The sequence below is a fragment of the Rhinoderma darwinii genome, chromosome 12 (assembly GCF_050947455.1).
Source record: "Rhinoderma darwinii isolate aRhiDar2 chromosome 12, aRhiDar2.hap1, whole genome shotgun sequence".
In the NCBI taxonomy this organism is placed as follows: domain Eukaryota; kingdom Metazoa; phylum Chordata; class Amphibia; order Anura; family Rhinodermatidae; genus Rhinoderma; species Rhinoderma darwinii.
Genome location: NC_134698.1, coordinates 53,259,282 through 53,274,061, shown reverse-complemented (window position 1 = coordinate 53,274,061; position 14,780 = coordinate 53,259,282). Strand labels below are relative to the sequence as shown.

General features: G+C 41.9%; 1 protein-coding gene and 1 long non-coding RNA gene across 5 annotated transcripts in view; one reads left to right on the top strand and one right to left on the bottom strand.

The window, feature by feature from the left end:
- Positions 1-558: 558 nt before the first annotated feature.
- On the top strand, positions 559-14,438 carry LOC142664532 (uncharacterized). Its single transcript, XR_012851304.1, has 4 exons — positions 559-670; positions 934-1,061; positions 13,251-13,371; positions 13,909-14,438. It is a non-coding gene; the product is annotated as an uncharacterized LOC142664532 (long non-coding RNA).
- Positions 1,940-14,780, bottom strand: part of LOC142664529 (uncharacterized) — a 49,029-nt gene continuing 36,188 nt past the window's right edge. For 3 of the 4 annotated variants that reach the window (XM_075843680.1, XM_075843679.1, XM_075843682.1), the window contains 5 exons: positions 13,242-13,363; positions 10,049-10,159; positions 6,451-6,557; positions 5,959-6,049; positions 1,942-2,480 (listed from right to left, as the gene is read on the bottom strand). In XM_075843680.1, the coding sequence (XP_075699795.1) occupies positions 2,364-2,480; positions 5,959-6,049; positions 6,451-6,557; positions 10,049-10,159; positions 13,242-13,363 (548 nt within the window). In that variant the 3' untranslated portion in view covers positions 1,942-2,363. Of the gene's footprint in view, positions 2,481-5,958; positions 6,050-6,450; positions 6,558-10,048; positions 10,160-13,241; positions 13,364-14,780 lie in introns of all 4 variants that reach the window. The other variant, XM_075843681.1, reaches the window with a different exon arrangement.

The following is a 14,780-nucleotide window of genomic DNA, read 5'->3' as shown; positions in this document are numbered from 1 at the left end:
AATGAATGGAGAGGAGTGCATGATGCTGATTGGTCACTGATTCGTCAGCATCATACACTTCTCTCCACAACACCCAGTTAGTGAAACAAGTAAACACGCCCAGTTAGAAACACAATACACGCCCAGTTGGACATAACGAAAAAAAAACGCCCAGTTGTCCATTTCAAAGCTCATTTGCATATATATATATAAAATAGATCATAACTTGCCCAAAAATGAACGTTTTAAAAAAAACGTTACTGTTATCTACATGGCAGCGCCGATCACATGCAATAGGAGATAGGGGTTTGAGAATCTGGTGACAGCCTCTTTAACAAGTGCTGTGTATTACATAGGCACTGCCTCTGCCTCTATTGGTGCCGGTGATCATGTGACTGGATGATGTGATCGCTGGGATCACAGCCCTCAATTAATTAGGAGTTGGTCACTTTATGTATAATCTTTACAAATGTGTTGGAAACGGGATTATAGACAATTTACACATTGGACGTTCTACGGTTTATCACTCTGAAGCCATGGCCCCTTTTTAACACAGCCTTCTCCCCCCTACAGTATGCCACAGAAAATGACCAGAGATGGAGGATCATGTTACAAAACACGTCCATCACCAACCTCCACTGACACACTGCGCATGGCCAGGTCCCGCATGCACGCAGATGAAAGCCTGGTAGTAAGGGAACAGAATACGTTTATCTGCATTTCAGGGGTTGCTCCATGCGGTACTCTACCCAATAGAGTAGGGACCCACTTTAAAGAGGTCGCCGTGGAGTGGCAAGTTGGCTTATATAGTTTGATCAAAATGTTTACTAAGAACCTCCTGTTTGTTTTCTATATTTTTGCTTAGCAGCAATAGATCAGTGTAAAAATTGGAGGCGCTGACCATGTATTTTTTCCTGTTGTTGGTAGACCAAATTTTTTTTTTATTTTCTCTAGATGCTCACATCTCTCGATTATGGATGTACAGTAAGGCCTGATTCACAGGAGCGTGTCCGATTTGCGTGCACAAAAAAGGGCAGTGTGGTTTCCGTGTGGCATCGTTTTTCTCATCTGTGTTTTCCTCTGTAAGCACTTCCTGGTTTTACTTTTTCCTCAGCATTTCTTTAGTAACTGATGCGTGAAACATTGACAGCACATAGATGTCGCCCTTGTGCTGTCCGTTGTTTTCATGCACCCATTGGCTTCAATGGGCGATGAGCTCCGCAAAAATGGGCCAAAATAGAACATACGGTGAGTTTTACACAACGGACACACGTGCCGTGAAAAACACGTGCGTGTGACTAGCCACATTAAGTTACATTGGTCAGGGTGTTGTTCGTGAAATATGCTTGTTCGAATGAGGCCTAAATATATACATATATTGCTGCTTTCCATGTTTTGAAAATATCCAATGACAAAGGCTTTATTCACATGACAGGGATTCTCGGCCGTTCAAAAAACGGCCGTCACACGGCCGCAGTAGGAACAATAGGAGCTAAACCGGCCCGTCCAAAAAATCGGACATGCCCTATTTTGGGCGGTTTTCCCGGCCGCACAGCTCCCATAGAAGTGTATGGGGCCAAGTAAAGAATGGCTGCCACTTGGATGTGATCCGAGTGACGGCCGTGCTTTCTGTCACTCGTTCGCTCTCTCCTCTTCCTCAGTGCGAATTGCATGTGAGGAGGAGATTTTTTTGTACCCTGCAGGAGCGGAATCCTAATCCCCAGCCACAGCGTTGCCGAAGCTGTCGCCGGAATTCCGCTCCAGGACAAGTCACTGTCCATATATGGACAGTGACGTCAGGGACTTCTGCAGCGGTCCCCTAATCATGAGGCGGAATCCCCGGCCACAACGACCGGTGATTCCGCTCCAGGAGAAGTTCCTGACTTCACTGTCCTTATATGGACAGGGACGTGAAGCGGAATCCCCGGCCTGTGTGCCACTACCTACAGGGGGGCTGTGGCAGTATCTACAGGGGGGCTGTAGCAGTATCTACAGGGGCTGTGTGGCATTATCTACAGTGGGCAATGTGCCATTTTCTACAGGGGCTGTGTGGCATTATCTACTGAGGGAAGTGTGTGGCAAAAAAAATTGACAAATGAAATTCATCCATTTTCAAAACGGACAGGGAAAAAAACTGATGCAAAATGCATCAAAATCGGCCGTTAAAAACAGAAACACGGAAACGGAACGGATGCAAAACGGACGTTTTTATCGGCCGACACTCGGACCCTGTCATGTGAATAGAGCCAAAGTATATAAAATAATTGATTATTGGTTTATTGAAAACAAGTTTCCAAGCCTGGCAGACGCATAAAAAGACAATTTCCAGAAACAAAGTCGTATTCATTTTACTGAGGGGAAAAAGAAGTCAGTTTCATCTTCTTCTATAGGACTGTATATAGATGAATGTCATTAAGAGCCTCCGGGTCAGTGTCTGGACCTAAGAAGATATCTGTATCCAGTTCAATTTCTTCTACCCACTGACTTAGTTGTCTATTTATCTGCAAAAACAAACACAGAATTACTATAAACCTGAAAAATGTTCAATGTAAAGTGGGATTCTAAATAAACAAGACCTTACTTAAAGGGGTTGTCCAGGTTGGGGGCTGTTTTTTTTATACGATTTTATCTGGTTTTTTTATACGATATGATGACCTATCCACAGAAGGCTCTGACCACTGTATAGCGGCCGTGCTGGGTTACTGCAGCTCTGCTCTTATTCACTTGAATAGGTGCAGAGTTGCAGCACGGCTGTCATATACAGTGGCCAGAGCCTTCTGCTTCCGGCACCAACCCCTGCATAGCTTCTGGCGCCGGGAGGCAACCAGAACAGCAAAACCGGGTGTCGTACCCCACCGAACATATTCTGATGACCGATCCTGTGGAGAGGTCATCAGTATCAAAAGCAGCCGCAAGCCTGCACAACCCCTTTAACGTTACTACTGGATAACTGATGAGCTATCCACCGGATAGGTCATCAGTATACGATCGGTGGGGGGTCCGACACCTGGACCCCAGCTAATTAGCTGTTCTGGCTGCCTTCGGGCACCGGATGTCATTGCACAGTATGCAGTCTATGGAGCTGGAGGCAGTTGGCTCCGTACACTGCATAGCGGCAGAACTGCAGCTCTGCCGCTATTCCGTGATCGGAGCCATCTGCTTCTGGCATGGATGTCTGGTGCCCGATGGCAGCCAGAGCAGCTGATTGGTGCGGGGTCCGGGTGTCGGACCCACACAGCTTGTTTACTGATGACCTATTTGGTGGATAGGTCATCAGTTGTCCGGTAGGGACAACCCCTTAAGGACCGAGCCTTTTTTCGTTTTCACTCCGCGCGTTCCAAGAGCCATAATTTTTGTATTTTTCCGTCAATGGAGCGGTGTGAGGGCTTATTATTTGCGGGAGGAGTTGTAGTTTCTGATGGCACCATATAATGTACTGGAAAACTTGAAAAAAATTCTTTGTGGGCTGAAATTGGAAAAAATCTGTGATTCCTACATTGTTTTTTTGGTTTTCGTTTTTACGGCTTTCACCGTGCGGTAAAAACAACAACTGAACTTTATTCTGCGGGTCAATACGATTACGGCGATACCAAATTTATATATTATATATATATATATTTTACTACTTTTAAAAAGAAAAAACCTTTTTGTTGAAAAAAAAATAGTTTTGTTTCACAACATTCTGAGAGCCATAACTTTTTTATTTTTCCGTGGATTGAGCGGTGTGAGGGCTTATTTTTTGCAGGACGAGCTGTAGTTTTAATTGATACTATTTTTTGGTACGTACAACTTTATCACCTTTTATTAATATAAAGTGACCAAAAAACAGCGATTACATTTTTTGGTTTTTACTGCGTTCACTGTGTGAGTTCAATAATGGTATATTATAATAGTTCCGACTTTTATGGACGCAGCGATACCAATTTATTTATTTTTTATTTTTTACATTACTTTAGAGGAAAAATGGGAAAAGGTTTTTTTTTTTTTTCACTACTAATAACTTTATTAAAGTAAGCCAACCAACAAATGGCATAAGTTAAAAAAAAGTGTCTAACATGTCTATCAAGATGCGCCAAATCTATCACACAGTGTGCGCCACTGATTAATTTTGGCACATCTGCCTTTCTTCTCTAGGTTTATGCTGTCCTTATTTTAGACAATATTAATACATCTGTCCCACTGTGTTTTGCCTAGTACAGAGTCTGAGGGGGTGGTGCATGACACAGGGATTCTTCCTTTGGTGTTCTTTGAATTTCTGTGTTAACGGGGTTGGTCAGGAAAAAAATATTTTCTAAAAAGTGTCCCCCAGCCTTGGTTTGCCTTCCCTAATACCCCCTAATAACCTTCTAACCAGTTTCTGTTTGATCTCAATCGTCACTGCTGCTCTGTTTGTTTATATCTCTTGCTTCTGTTCCTGGATGTTTCCTGTCTTGTAACCCACCATACCCATGATCCCTTGCTGCATCTGAGGAGACAACTTAAATCCCCCCTCTTCCTCCACAGCATCTCCGCTATTTGCATACGGCCACACCCCTCTAAGTTCACAGGTCATTCTCTGCTCTAATTACAGTCATCCAGCTCCCTGCACTGTCACACACACCCAGTAATAATCACACCAGGGTGATGGGGGTTATATACAGGGATGATGGGGTTTATATACAGGGCTGATGCCGATTCTATACAGGCATGATGGAGGTTATATACAGGGATGTTGAGGGTAATACACAGGGATGATGGGGTTTTACACACGGATGATGGGGTTATAAACAGAGATGATGATGTAATACACAGGGATGATGGGGGTTATACACAGGGATGATAGAAAGCCATCATACCTGTATACAACCTGTATGTAACCCCCATCATCCCTGTATTTAACACCCATCATCCCTGTGTATAACCCCTATCAACCCTGTGTCTTACCCCATCATCCCTGTATGTAACCCCTATCATCCCTGTGTATTACCTAACCATCCCTGTATATAACCGCCATCATCCCTGTGTATTACCCAATTATATAACCCCCATCATCCCTGTGTATTACCTCATTATCGTTGTGTATAACCCCCATCATCCCTGCGTATAACCCCATCATCCCTGTGTATAACCCCCATCATCCTGGTGTATAACCCCCATCATCCCTGTGTATTACCTCATCATCCCTGTGTATAACTCCCATCATCCCTGTGTATAACTCCCATCATCCCTGTGTATAACTCCCATCATCCCTGTGTATAACCCCCATCATCCCTGTGTATAACCCCCATCATCCTGTATATTACCCCATTATCCATGCCTGTAAACCTAGATGATGACGCGTCGTGTCTTTGCTCTCCCTGAAGTGCTGGCTGAGCAAAGACTCGGAATGTCAGAGGAAGTGAAAAATTTACTCTTGGAGCGGTCAAGTGAGTAATGGCACAAGATATAAACAGAAATTATATTAGGAAGTTAATTTTACATGTCACATTAAGTTAAAATAGAAATACAATCTATTCCCGGACAACCCCTTTAAGCGTCAACCCTCAGGCATAATACAGTGTGTCTGGACTGTTTCTTCAACCACAAGTCAGGACTGCCACTGAATGGAGGTCACAAAACAGGCAAGGAGGCTTGACAGAATGTACACAATACCTTTCTCTATTTTTGTAAAAAAATAAATAAATTAGAGAACCTGTTGAAAAATGTAAATCTGAAAATATAGGTTTCGGGTGAAATTTATGTAACCGGGTCACCTGAGCTGATTATTTCAAAGACCATGTTCACATCACGTTTGTGATGTACGTTTAGCCTGTACACCAGGAAAGCTTCTGACGTACATGGTAAACGCGTCAATAGCCCGACGGAGGCCAAAATAGTGCCCTAAACTATCCCCATCCCTTGTTCCCATCTATGAGTAATCTCTGGGATTTAAAGAAGGGATGATATCAAAATAATCAATGGGTGAGGTTTTCTATTTTCCAGATTTACAAGACAACTAACCTGGAGCTTTCTGAAGGATTCCTTTAAGCTAGGTACTGTCACTATAAGGCACCCTCTCTTCTTTAAGTTTTTACACATAAATTTCCAGGCTCTGGAAGGAACAATTTTAAAACACTGTTAACACAGAGAAAGTCATATTTCTTACCGTGAAATTGATACCAACATGCTTCTATTAGTGTGAAAATCTGGCAATTTTCATGGATCAACAGAACAAATGAACTATGGCTCTAATTCACTTCAATTGTACTGCGATGATCATCCAAAGATGGCTAAAGAAGAGCGCCGCGGCCCCTTTATTCTAGAGCTTGTCGCGGCTCACAAAATACAGACACTCCAACGATTACATCTTCTGACGTGTCTCGGTGACATGCCAGATGTTTAAAAATGAACCTTCTCTTTAAGATGAGTGATATTGAACAGTAGTAAAATTAATGAGATGCTGATAGATGCTCTGAAATTATAGAGTAAGTATACGTTAACATAATGGATTACTTTGTTTGTTCCTCCTTGTTCAGGAAGTACTCGAAAACATTATTTAGTACAACCACATCAGCTTGGTGCAGAAGGATCTTTTTACTGCAAATATCTGAATGGTGCACCTGCAAGAAGAAAAGGTAGAAAACACTCCAGAGAAAGCATGCTCACATACAGGAATCAGTGACAAGAAGAAGGAACATTCCCAAGAACCTTTGCTAAGAGAATATTAAGTGGTCCTCCTCATGGAACCACTGGGTTATGCTGTTAGGTATAGAAAAACTGAAGCTGGATGATAAATGACTGCCACCCCATAAATGTTAGTTGTCATCTATCCATGGAAAAAAAAATAGCAACGAATCAGCAATTCAGCATTTAATTTTTAGGTTGGGTTGTTTCCAGTAGATCCCATTGATTTATTTGGAATCCGCCACTATAAAGGACACCAGAAGAATTCTACAAACCACCCATTTTTTTGAGTTATAAAGGCTCGAAGGTACATGCCTAAAGTCTGAGACTTATGTGCTGTCGTGATCTCACGATATTTCCTGTTCTGATCACTATCCAGCGGCGCTGCCGTGGACCGCCAGCATTCCCCTCTTACCAGCGACCGCTGGACTGTGTCCCTTCACCGGCGTCCCCCTTCCCAGGGATGCCTGACCGCTGTGCTCTCTGCTTTCTCTCCCCTCCCCGGCTGTCCTATAGGGTGCGCGCGTGCACTCTTACCAAGCCTTAAAGGGCCATCACGCCCACCAGTAAAATTAGCCCCAACTTTCTGAGCACCCTGGCCTTTAAAAGGTGTTTGCCATGCAAATGGTTCCCTAGCTGTATCCAGTATCTAAGTCCAGTATCTGTATCAAGTCTATTGTCCGAGACGACTTGTGTCCAAGTCCATTATATAAACAGCAAGCAGCTCATAAATGGAGCACATTACAAAGTGCATTGCTAATTGAATTTATAGCGCTCACTAAGCCCACTGACATATACAGGCTGCCTGGCCAGAATATTATATCTTGCTGCTATTCACTGCCTAACACGGAAAGCGGCGATTACAGACAGTAAACAGCCCATAAATACAGCACATTACACAGTGCAACTCTATCTGCAAGTAGGCGTACTATATCGCTGCTGTTCCCAATAACGAGGATCGGTGGTGTATGTCAATTGCATAAGCAGAACACATAAGCCATTTCGCTTAAATATCGCATAGTGCCGTTGCTCAGTCTCTCACAAACCCACGGTGAGAACTGACAGTGAGCATTTAACATTCAGAGCATTCCCTGTAGTGCTCATTCACACAGGTTACCGCATCGTTGCTATTTCTGGTAGAAATGACCAGCGTGGCAAAACAACTTAATGTGGACTGATGTATTAATTGAATAATTGTAAAATAGACATATACAGAATATAAAAATTAAATCCTAGCACGATACGCTAATGCAATTCATCCCAATTATGGATTAGCAGCAAGTGCTGATATATTCAGTGAACATGAGAACTTTAAATAACTGACAATTTCTATGGACTAGCAAGCTAATAGTGACACAATCAGTGCATAGCACAGAACCAAGAAATTGATACAATGTCTATTTACTAATAGAAAATACTGCAACTGTCAGTGCACACAATAAAACTGATATAATGTTTAGAGACTGACAGCCAATGCTGATTCACGCAGTGCACACAAACCAGTGTGATCAGATCTTTACTTACTTCAGTAAGCAATAAAGTCCAATTTTGTTGTTGTATGATAGTAGCAACCGATAATTAAGTATATACAAGACAAATTTTGCTCTCTAAGTGCAGGACAAGGGGTCTTCTGCACTGCTAATAATTTTGACCTACATTGAAAAATATAGAATTATTTTAACCTAAACATATTAATAAAGTTTATTATTTTCATTTCCTATAGGAACCACAATTCTTTTCCCTTCTTCCTATTTCCATAATAATAAAATAGCATTAACTGGTGGTATACACCTTTGTGGTTCCCCTAAACTCACTTTGTATATAATAAATAAGTGAGGGTATCAGCAAAATCCCTATTTTTGACAAGTCCATTATCCACAACGACTTCTGTGTTCAAGTCCATTGTCCGAGACGACTTCACCATCTTCGTCCGGGGTCCTTGCCAAGTCCATTGTCCAAGACGACTTCGGTGTTCAAGTCCAGTATCCAAGACAAGTTTCGATGACAAGTGCAATAGTGCAGCACAAGCCAGCTTCCAATAGTCTGGAACCAGCTTGCTTCTGGTTATCCGGCACAAGCCAGCAATCCAGGTACTCTCACCCTAGTGACTGTCATCGACATTTTGTTTGACCAGCTGCTACTCCACCACGGTGCAGCGACCCACTGGATCCATATACCCTGTAGCTGTGACACTGTCTCAGCAATAGACTATCCCTAGATATTATTTTATAATGAAAATCAGCATTGAGCTGCCCGGAACCTGTATCCAAAGATAAATCAGCCCTTGTAATTTATGTAATTTACTCCATCATAAACCCTGATGTAGATATAAAAGTTTACCTCTCTAAAGTATAATCATGCAATTACTAAATAATACCACTATACAAGTGGTATGATATCTCCACAACATTTTACCACATATAGCTACCAAATTTTTATCAAATAATACCACTATACTGATAAATACCACCATACTGTTACTGAATAACACCATTATATCATGGGAAAAAAATGCATCAATACACAGTGACTGAATTATACAGTCACATAGATACCAAATAATATCACTATACATGTAAAGGATCTGCCAGGCACAGCTTCTGTGTATACGCCCATGGGTAATCAGTCTGCACCTGGTTCTATGTCTGTGAGACTGACTCCATCTTCCACCACTCAGGATGGCAGGCTTAGGAGTGGGAGAGCCCATCACAGCCTGGCCAGAAGGAGCTAGCTTCCGCCCTCTGTCTATTTATACCTGCCTTTCCTGTTCCTCCTTGCTTGTGATTCTTCTCGTGTGGTTTCATAAATGTGCACATTTATGAGTGTGGTTATTTTGGTTCATAAAGTGTTAGAGATATTTCAGATTTAGTGCAAAGGAAAAATGGAGGAATTGCCCGGATCAAGCAATTAGATTTAAGATCTGATTTTCCTGAGGCTCTTTAGAAAATAAAAGCAGCAACCTTACTGGTTATTACATACAGCTTCCCACCTTCTTTTGCGCTAGTTTTTTTTTTTTATAAATCTCATCTAATGTCTAATGAAAATACTGAACTTGAAGAAACCCAGAACTAAAAATTTCATGAGATCAGCACAGCAGCCATGGTCCAACCCAGAAAAAAATAGATGTATATCTTATTCTTAAATTTTCTGGCCATACAATTGGTCTTTCAGAGGAAGAGTAATGTGGCCGCTCTACAGGGGAGAGGCAATGTAAGGACCAAGTCATAGATGCATTATGTACATGCTGGGTAGAGGGGGCTGCATTTTTTTGTATAGTGGGAACAATGTTTAAGCCTGGACAACCCCTTTAATGTATGTCTGTAGGTGCTGTGTTGTATTAGGCACACTGGTGTGTTAGAGGAAGGGACGCAACATGGGATGTTATTTTACTTTGGCCCATACACTCCATAAATATGCTTTAACTTACCTGAATTCTGTCAGAAAAATTATACTTATTTATGATCTTGTCTTGCAAATCACAGAATTCAGCAGTGATTTCCACTCCTTCCAATCTACTGGCTGAACTGTAAACATAACCCTAAATTGGAAAGAAAAAAAACGTGATGCTAAATTTTTCTATTTGTTTTGCTTCACTTTAGAAACTCTTGGCTGACCTGGCATGGGTACATAGCCAATTTGTTGTACTGTAATGAATTTCATTACATATTTTTTTTCTATATATATTTGCACATGTATGGTACACTAGGTCTGTTATCATCATTTTACAGATTACAGCACACAGTTCAGACAAGAAAAGTGATGGTTTTAAACAATCCTTTGATTCACAAGTGAAAGTACAGATCCTTATGCCTTAGAGATCATGCACGCGACTACATTCTGGATCCCTAAAGTAATGCATTCCTATGGATGGATGCATATTGTTTTCTCATATAGCAGCATACAGTGTTTTTTATGTACAGTGATTTTAGAGGGATATACACGATATGGCCAAATGTATTTGGACACCAGACCATCACACCTATATGAGCTTGTTGTACATCCAATTTCAAAGATATGGCTGTTAATATGGAGTTGGGCAGCTATATCAGCCTCCACTTTTCTTTTGAGTGTGGCTGGGGGAATTTGTGCCCATTCAGGCAAAAGAGCATTTGTGAAGCCAGGCACTAATGTTGCATGAGAAGGTCTGGTTTTTAATTCATCCCAAAGGTGTTCGATGGTGACAAAGTCAGGGCTTTGCACAGGCACTCGTGTTTCCCCACACCATAACTAGTCACACCATGTCTTTATGGACCATACTTACGTACCCAGGAGCATAGTCATGCTAGAACAGGAAAGGCCCTTCCCCAAACTGTTACCACAAAGTTGGATGACTACAATTGTCTAAATGTCTTTGTATGTTGTAGTATGAACATTACCCTTCACTGGAAATAGGGGACATAGCCCAAATCCGGAAAACAGGCCCAAACCATTATCCCCCCTTCATCAAATTTTACAGTAGGCAATATGTATTCCAACAGGTAGCATTCTCCAGGTATCCGCCAAACCAAATTTTAACCATCAGACTGCCAGATAGTGAAACATGATTCATCACTCAGAGAAAATGTTTCCACTGCTCCAGAGTCCAGCTGCGTCATGCTTTACACCACTCCAGCCAATTGGAAAGATGTATGTGCAGCTGCCTGGCCTTGGAAACCCATTTCATAAAGCTCCTGCCGCACAGTTCTTGTGCTGATGTAATTTCCAGAGGCAGTTTGTAAATCTGTTGTAAAGGATCTGCCAGGCACAGCTTCTGTGTCTACGCCCATAGGTAATCAGTCTGCACCTGCTTCTATGTCTGTGAGACTGACTCCATCTTCCACCACTCAGGATGGCAGGCTTAGGAGTGGGAGAGCCTATCACAGCCTGGCCAGACGGAGCTAGCTCCCGCCCTCTGTCTATTTATACCTGCCTTTCCTATTCCTCCTTGCTTGTGATTCTTCTCATTTAGTTTCCTGGCCCTGCGGCAGTTTCTTGAACTATTTGACCCTGCTTCATATTGAACCTGGCTTATTCACTACTCTCCTGCTCTGCGTTTGGTACCTCGTACACTCCTGGTTTGACTACTCTTGTTGCTCACGGTGTTGCCGTGGGCAACTGCCCCATTTCCCTCAGCTTCTGTGTACCCTTGTCTGTTTGTCTGTCGTGCACTTATTGAGCGTAGGGACCGTCGCCCAGTTTTACCCCGTCGCCTAGGGCGGGTCGTTGCAAGTAGGCAGGGACTGAGTGGCGGGTAGATTAGGGCTCACTTGTCTGTTTCCCTACCTCCGTCATTACATCTGTAGTGAGTGATGCAACAGATAGGTGATTTTTAGGTGCCACACGCTTAAGTTCTTGCCGGCTCCCCTCTGTGAGTTTGCACGGTCTACCACTTCCCGGCTGAGAGCTGTTGTTACTCCTAGATACCTCCACTTCACAATAATATCACTTATAGTTGACCGGAGGAAAATATAGCAGATGAGACATTTCAAGAACTGACCTGTGGCAAAAGTGGAATCCTATGACAATTATTTAAAATCACTGAGCTCTTCAGTAGGACCCGTGCTACTACCAATGTTTACTATGTTTGTCTATGGAAATTACATGGCGTGACTAAAACCTAAACTCAATATCTAGGATGGGTGTCCACATACTTTTGGTCATATAGTGTACATTGTGATATTCTCTAGACCGTATTGATCCATATGGACCACAAATACAGTTCTGTATTGCACACTGTATTGTGGTCTGTAATGTACGTGTTTATATGTGATTATAAATCTTAGACCTTATGATTATTATATAATTGTACACACACATACATACACACGCTAAATCCTATACTTACGGACTATATAGTCAATGTTAATGAAAGGTGGAGCTTCACTTTAATAAATACAGATTTGTCTGAAAACTTCATTTAAAAGGATAATTCAATCCACAAAGTTACTCTTACTGCTAATCTTATTAAATACTCAGTCTTGATGAATTTTTTTGTTGCTGCGGGTGAATACAACCATAAAGAATCTAATCATGAAGAACCTAAAATTATCATTTATTAGAAAATTTTGAAGGGGTTGTCCGGACACAGACAACTGATTACCTATCCACAGGATAGGTCATCAGTATATGATTGTGGGGCTCCGACACCCGGACCCCGCACCGATCAGCTGCTCCGGCCACCGGACGTCCATGGTGGAAGCAGATGGCTTTGGTTCAGAATAGCAGCTGATCTGCAGCTCTGCTCCTATTCAAGTGAATAGGAGAGAGCTGTAATTCTGCAGAACGGTCCCTATGCAGTGTACAGCCATCTGCTTCCGGCTCCGAACTCTGCATAACAACCGATGCCTGGAGGCCGCCGGAGCATATAGTCGGTGCGGGGTCCGCATAACATCGGGTATCATGTGGATAGGTCATCAGTTGTCCGTGCCCGGGTAACCCCTTTAATTCAGTTATCCTTCGTAGATTGCTAGATATTTGTATGGAGTATATTTTGCATTATTAACTATTAGATCTTCGAACACTCTTGAAGTTTGGTCGGTACGGATATACGTGAACCCACTCGATGGTATAGAATGTTAAATAGTCATTGTTAAATTACTTTTTTTTTCTGAGTACACAAAAGATTTAATTTCATGTCTTACTGCATACAGGACTGCTCCAAGTCTTGAGCCCACATCTAATAAAGTCTTCCCACTCAGGTCTGGTAAGGCATGGTGAAAAAGAAATTTGAGCTCCAGAATGGAGAAAGAATGTGAAAGGAAATCTGCAAATGTAAGCATAAAGTAGACAGTCACTGGTAATGTACCAATATAGTATTTATATGATCGTACATATGAAACTACAGATGTAGCAGAGTTAAGTTTGTTAATAAAGCATTGCTCAAAGTTCTTGTAGAATCTGTTATTAGTTATACATTTCAAATGTACAAGAAGAATACTAATCTGCCAAAAAAAAACATTTTTGTGCAAGTATGATACCTTTTAAAAACAAGAGAGACTTTTGTTTTACACAGGTTGAAAAATTTATGGTTAGCTTAAAGGGAATCTGTCAGTAGAAAAATGGTGCCCTATCCGAGGGCCCCATTTAATAGGTTTAGAGACAGTGAGCATGGTGATTATTGGCGTTAACATTCCAATAGGATCATTAACGGTTGTCAGTGGTGTAGGATCCAAAACACGGAGATGCTCCAAGTGGATATTACTAACACCGGTGGTGCTCCGCGTTTAAAGACAGTCCATAGAACTGATGTATAGAAAATAGGACACTGCACTCACCACGGTGTAACGATAATCTTCTTTATTCTCACAGGAACACATTACCTGGCCAACTGGCGTTTCGCTTTATTTTCGCTATTCACTTTATTACTGAGAACACGGCTGTGGAACTTCCAGCCCATGCACAGTTGTCTGTGCTGGTGCCAGGTGAAGGCGTCCAAGGTGTTCATGAGATGCATCGTTAACTCCTCCCACTGCCCCTGCTTCTAATTGATAGTTTCGCCCTACAAACACTTATAGCAAGAAACGGTCAATCACAAGCAGTGGAGCATGTAATGTCCATCAGAGGTGGGAATGGCGGAAAGTAAACCTCTGGAAAACAATGTGAAACTTTATTGCTTACTTCTGGAGGATCATTTTGAATTCAGCGAACCGCTGCAGAAAACGGACAGCAAGCATATTAGTAAGTTCTATAACTGTATAATATGAATATTTAGTATATCCTGGGAAAAACCCTGGAAATACATTTATCAGGTACAGACGCCAACTGGGCAGACAACCTCTATCCATATGCCCTATTAGGCATGTGTATTAACCAAAGCGGAAAGACTGCCTTCTGCTCTGGAGGACATTTCATTACAACATTAAATAATATAGAACAGATTTTTCCTGTGGAATAAATTATTATTTAAAGGGGGGGGGGGGATGTGTGTGTGTGTGTGTGTATTTAAAACATTTTTTGCAAATGTATGTATTTTGGGCTAAAAAAAAATTTGCATTGTTTTAGAGATGCAGCTTTTATGACATGCTTCTAAGCATCCACTTTGCATAGAAGCACGATGCTGAAGTTGGTTTCTTATTCGTCCAGTTTCTCATTCAGGGGTGAAACTGGACAAATAAGAAACCACTTTAGCATCATCGTAGAAGCTGCATCTCAGCGCTTTAACCTGAATCAGTCAGTCCAGC